The following is a 5,666-nucleotide window of genomic DNA, read 5'->3' as shown; positions in this document are numbered from 1 at the left end:
AAATGGCTTGAAGGAGATGAGATGGAATAGGATCAAGCGGACAAGTAGTAGGATGATTGGAAAGGATGAGTTTAGAGACTTCTGCCTCAGAGAGTGGAGAGAAGGATGAAAACGAGTGTATGCTTGCTGGTAAGATGTGTTTGACAGTTTGTGGTGTGGCAAATTGTGCACTGAGTTTAATTAATTTAATATTATTATTTATGTATGAGTTATATATTTAAAAAATATTTGTGAATAATATAAGTTTATAATTAATTCTGAATTAATATATTTAAGTTTGCACTTTTGATCTGTGTACTGCAATACAATCAAATGTTTGAACACAAATGGTACTCCCTACTCATAGGTACTCATAGGACTTGGACACAGATTATTCATATGAATATCTCTGAGTGATGTATTCATAAAATGCTAATTTCTTTTCTCCATCTGTTTTTAGAGAGAGATGGTTTATTCATCCCGGGACTCCTCACCTACCTGTCGTCTCAACACTCTCCCTTCCTCCTCTGCCTCGCCCTCCTCTGGTTCTCCTTCCCGATCCCGTCTCTCCTACAGTGGAGGTCGGCCCCCCTCTTTTGCTGGTCCGGGTCACCCTCACCCACAGGGTCTCCAGCATCCGTCCCACTCCCACCACCCTTCGCCCTCTCACGGACAGACTCAAGGCCTAACCACCTCCTCCTCAGCCATCCTAGAGCGGCGTGATGTCAAACCCGATGAGGAGATGTCTGGTAAAAGCACGGTCCTCCTGAAGAACGAAGGTCTTTATGCTGATCCGTACAGCTTGATGCACGAGGGTCGGCTTAGTATCGCTTCTACTCAGTCCCTGGCCACCATCGCCGACCCCTTTGGCTTCCCAGTGTCAGGAGGTCTGTACAGCAGAGGTTCGGTGCGTTCTCTCAGTACATACTCAGCTGCAGCACTGCAAAACGACCTGGAGGACAGTCTGTATAAGCCTGGAGGTTCTCTATACTCCGATACCTACAGCAGCTCCACGCTCGGCATGGGCTTTCGTCTGCCGCCCTCCTCCCCGCAGAAAATTCCCGACGTACAGCTGCGTGACAGGGAATCGTTCACTGGGTCTCCCAGCCGAGGGTCGCCTGTGAGAACCACCTTCCGCAAAGACTCTACTTCCTCTTCCGTGTTTGTGGAGAGTCCGAAGTCCAGACCCAGCTCCAGTTCTGAACCCCTAGGAGATGGGAGTAAGGGACCTGGATTTGGGTCGTCATTGTCTGGGCCCGAGACGGACACACGGTGAGCACTAGCAAAATGTACATGTATGTGAGGTTATTAATGCACTTTTTCAGTGTCATTGACAAGATCTGTACGTCAGTCTACACACTCTGAACACAAATTAATAAACATCATTTATTATTATGCAAATGCCAGAAAGAAATCTTTATTAAGCACAATTATAGCCACAGCCATATCACCCTGCAGCCCAAGTCTGGTTGCCCACTGAAGCTAAGTAGGGTTCAGCCTGGTCAGTACCTGCATGGGAGACCTCCTGGGAAAACTAGGTTGCTGTTGGAAGAGGTGTTAGTGAGGCCAGCAGTGGGTGCTCACCCTGTGGTCTGTGTGGGTCCTAACGCCCAGTATAGTGATGGGGACACTATACTGCCAAAGAGCACCGTCTTTCGGATGAGACATTAAACCAAGGTCCTGACTCTCTGTGGTCATTAAAAATCCCATGGCACTTCTCGTAAAGGGTAGGGGTGTAACCCCGGTGTCCTGGCCAAATTCCCTCCACTGGCCCTTGTCTCTCATGGCCTCCTAATAATCCCTATCCACTTGATTGGCTCTATGACTCTCTCTCCTCTCCACCTGTGGCTGGTGTGTGGTGAGCGCACTGGCGCCGGTGTCCTGTGGCTGCCGTCGCATCATCCAGGTTGATGCTACACCACTGGTGGTGGTTGATCTGCACCCGGGCACTGGCACTTTATTTTTGAGAGGTCTTAAGTGATGCCCCTAGACCAGAGGTGTCAAATCCTGCTCTTGGAGGGCCACTGTCCTGCAGAGTTTAGCTCCAAACCCAGTTAAACACACCTGAACTAAAGTAATCAAGGTCTTAAAGATTACTAGAATCTTCCAGGTGGGACGAGTTGGAGCTAATGTCTTCAGGACATTGGCTCTCCAGGACCAGGATTGAACACCCCTGCCTTAGACAATCCACGGATAGGGGAAATGTTGCTGTCTTCGAACAGATATAACTGCCAATAATGGAACATCTACTACTGTAACTAGACTACAGGAAGTAGTATTTAGGAGAAAATTGAAGTGAAAACCCATGTAAAATAAATGATAAAAAGTGTACACTTATACATTTTCTGTCTGCCTCGTTAGCAGGGATCGTATGGAGGCAATGGAGAAGCAGATAGCCAGTCTGACTGGACTGGTTCAGAGCGTCCTAACCCGAGCACCAGACAGCGACAGCACGTAAGACATGACAACTTCCACAGAGCCATCCATCTATGATCCATTTTCATGGAACCAGTGCAAGTCAGATGCTAACACAGTCTATGCCACCTCTCATGTGTATGGAAAACATCTGTACCTAAGACTGCGTACCATGTAAAATGTCCTTAACACTAAAATACCAGTTTGCACAATACATTCAACCATTTCACACATGCTCACTGTTGTTATCATGGTACCATTTTGCTATCATGTGGTAATATCTTGTGTTCTGTTTTTTGGTATACAGCCATTGGCTTTTCTTATGTTTCATAAGCTTGCAAAAAAGTTGCTGACTGTAAAGTGCTTGTATTGAAATTGTGTGTGCTGGTGGTCTTCTTTGTCCTGCGATGGCCATGGGTCTCTTTGTACCCGATGCTTTGATGTTGCTGGACATTAATTGTCATTCATATCCGATGTGACAAGTCATTCACATTAACTATTTTATGAAAGGAAATGAACAATATTTAGATTCTAACCTCAAAAAGAGAATGTTGAGTAAAGAGCATTGAGTAGAGATTATAAGATTATTGTATAAAGAGTAAGTAAGGTGTTTAATTCAGATTAGGCAGAGTTAGGATAGAAATGCCTGATGCAAATCCTGTTGTTGTTGTTGTTTTTTTAAAGATAATCACAGTGCAAATCTGTGCACTTTGGTGTTCAGAAGAATTTCGTTTAAAATCTTATTGTACTGAAATTTGTGCTCATAATTGACACTGGTTTGAATGGGCCTTAAAGATATTTTTAAGAGGGAGATGACCTGTGAGCAAGTGACCTGTGGTTAAGAATAGTGTTTAAATTGTTTTGGAATATATATATATATATATATATATAGAATAGTAGCTATAATAGGATAATAGGGTTTTATATCTCAGTTCTAATACACTACCGTTCAAAATTTTGAGCTTGGTAAAATTGTTTAATGTGTTAGAACTTTCTTATGCTCTTCAAGAGTGCATTTATTTGATCCAAAAATACAGTTAAAACTGAAATATTAATTACAATTTATTGTCATTAAATTTTCTATTTTAATATATGTTAAAATGTAACTTATTCCTGTGATGGCAAAGCTGATTTTTCAGCAGTCATTACTCCAGTCATCAATGTCAAATCATTATAATATGCTGATTTGCTGCTCAAGAAACAATTCTTATTACTATTAATGTTGAAAACAGTTACGCTGCTAATTTTTTGTCAGGATTCTTTGATGAATAGAAAGAAGTGAATTTGATTATAGATGTCTTTACTGTCACTTTGAAACAATTTAACATATCCTTACTGAATAAAAGTATTGATTTCTTTAAAAAAAAATCGTATTGAATCCAAGTTTTGAACAGTAGTGCGCATGGTTTAACATGATAGTTTTATAGGTTAAATAAAGCTGTGTTACTCAAAGGAATTGTAATGTGTGGAAATAGTGAAAGTCATAATAACAGTAGCATAGATAACAGTAGCTTTCAAGATAGATAGCGTAACCCTTTATTAGCCACAGAGAAGGCTAGTGTAGTCTTGCTGTAGTGCAGTGCGTATTAGTGTAGTGTCAGTGTAGTAATAGGTGCTGTAGTACAGTGGTAGTATCATGGCTGTATGATCCTCAGATGCGGCCTGCTGCGTCTCTGCATGATGGCGGGCTGCCCTCCGGACCAGGGGGCGGACTTTTCACGGCCCTTCCCTTTCTCTTCCAGCGAGAAGACCGAATCCACCAGTGACGGCTCCGCCACAGGAAGTGAGTCCAGCTACTTCTTAATGGTTGTCCAGAGCAGTCGTGAGGCAGGCTGTAAAACTAATGTGTGATATGTCTAATATCATGCCCTTAGTAGATCAGGCTGGCCCAAGTTTACAAGTTCCTGATCTCAAACAGGCGTTTGACAACAACCAGACATGAGTGCACTTGAATAAATGACCCTACTTTGTTTTCACTTTGTTTTCATAAAGGGTGTCCTCAGAGAGCGTCTTCATCAGTGGTCAAGCCTTCAAAGGCTGCAGCCAGAGTTTTGATTTGCTAGATTTGTCTTTGAAGGTTCTCCACAGTTAAGAGAGGTGAATCTAAGTCGACTTGCACCTAGGGTTGTAACAATATGAGATTTTCACGGTATGATAATCGTCTCAGAAAATATCATGGTATATATTAAACAATAATTCTTATCAGTAACAATGGCTCTTAAAAGAATAAGAACAAGTTATTTGAGTGAACAAATCCTTTATTACAACAAACAATTTTAATGAAAGTATTGAAGTCTCCCTTCTGAAAAAAAGATAAATAAATTAATTTCATTAAAAAAAAACAATTAAAAAACAAAGCAATACACCTTATGTATATCTATATCACACGTTAACATTTTAATTAATGTTTTAAATTGTTTACATTTAAATTATCAAATTAAAATGTAACAACTTTTATTTTTGGAAAAGTTCTGCACAACAGAGGTAGGCTATACAAAGTTAAAACATGGACAAACATGATATTCCTTAAAGCTGCAGTCCGTAAATTTTGCCTCTTTGTCGCCATCACTGTTTGAAAACCTGCAATTGCAGCTGTGTGCGGAATTATCTTCCTTGCGTGGGTTGTGCGGCGGCACGGCTCCAGTGCAGATGAATCTAATGTTTTGAGGTGTATGTGTGTGTGGCAGTCAGTCACCGCACCGGTGTGGATATTGTACTTTGCACTCACAGATTCTAGCCTACGTCTTGCATTTTCACCGGATATTGTCATCTGAACAAGTAAGTAACAAGTCTGCCACGTTTGTTCTGACCAACTGAGGAAAAAAGCATTACAAATCGCGCTATCATTGGTGATTTAATCTAAATTATCTCATATCACATCAAACCGTGCAAATTATTATTATTGTTATACTTTATTCTCAAATTGTTAATGTTAACAACATCAGCATTGCGTGACTATGAGTATAGTGTGTATTAGCGTGTAGATTTCAATTTCTGTACAGTCTAATCTCTAATTGTCATACCACTTGAATTTCATATTAAGAAGTTCTTTTAACCCAAAAAGCAAATTATGCTCCCTTCGAACTGGTTGTCTTTAAAATACAAATCTTGTGTAATCCCAGACTATCTGTAATCAGAAGCACATTTAAAACTGGAATATAATTTAATTTCATTCACATGTGTTTCATAAACACATAATCCTTTCTGGATTACAATCCGCCATCAAAATTATACATTTAATTATTCCAGCTGCTGTGAGAAAAGGCTATAAA

General features: G+C 40.7%; 1 protein-coding gene across 1 annotated transcript in view; it reads left to right on the top strand.

Moving 5' to 3' along the window:
- Positions 1-5,666, top strand: part of LOC107688136 (SRC kinase signaling inhibitor 1-like) — a 108,094-nt gene that overhangs the window by 73,506 nt on the left and 28,922 nt on the right. The window contains exons 7-9 of the mRNA XM_016485717.1: positions 440-1,251; positions 2,341-2,433; positions 4,050-4,177. Of these exons, the coding sequence (XP_016341203.1) occupies positions 440-1,251; positions 2,341-2,433; positions 4,050-4,177 (1,033 nt within the window). The remainder of the gene's footprint in view (positions 1-439; positions 1,252-2,340; positions 2,434-4,049; positions 4,178-5,666) is intronic.

The sequence above is a fragment of the Sinocyclocheilus anshuiensis genome, unplaced genomic scaffold (genome assembly GCF_001515605.1).
Source record: "Sinocyclocheilus anshuiensis isolate Anshui unplaced genomic scaffold, SAMN03320099.WGS_v1.1 scaffold249, whole genome shotgun sequence".
Classification (NCBI taxonomy): domain Eukaryota; kingdom Metazoa; phylum Chordata; class Actinopteri; order Cypriniformes; family Cyprinidae; genus Sinocyclocheilus; species Sinocyclocheilus anshuiensis.
The sequence above is the reverse complement of the archived record's forward strand: the minus strand, read 5'-3'. Positions and strand labels throughout refer to the sequence as shown.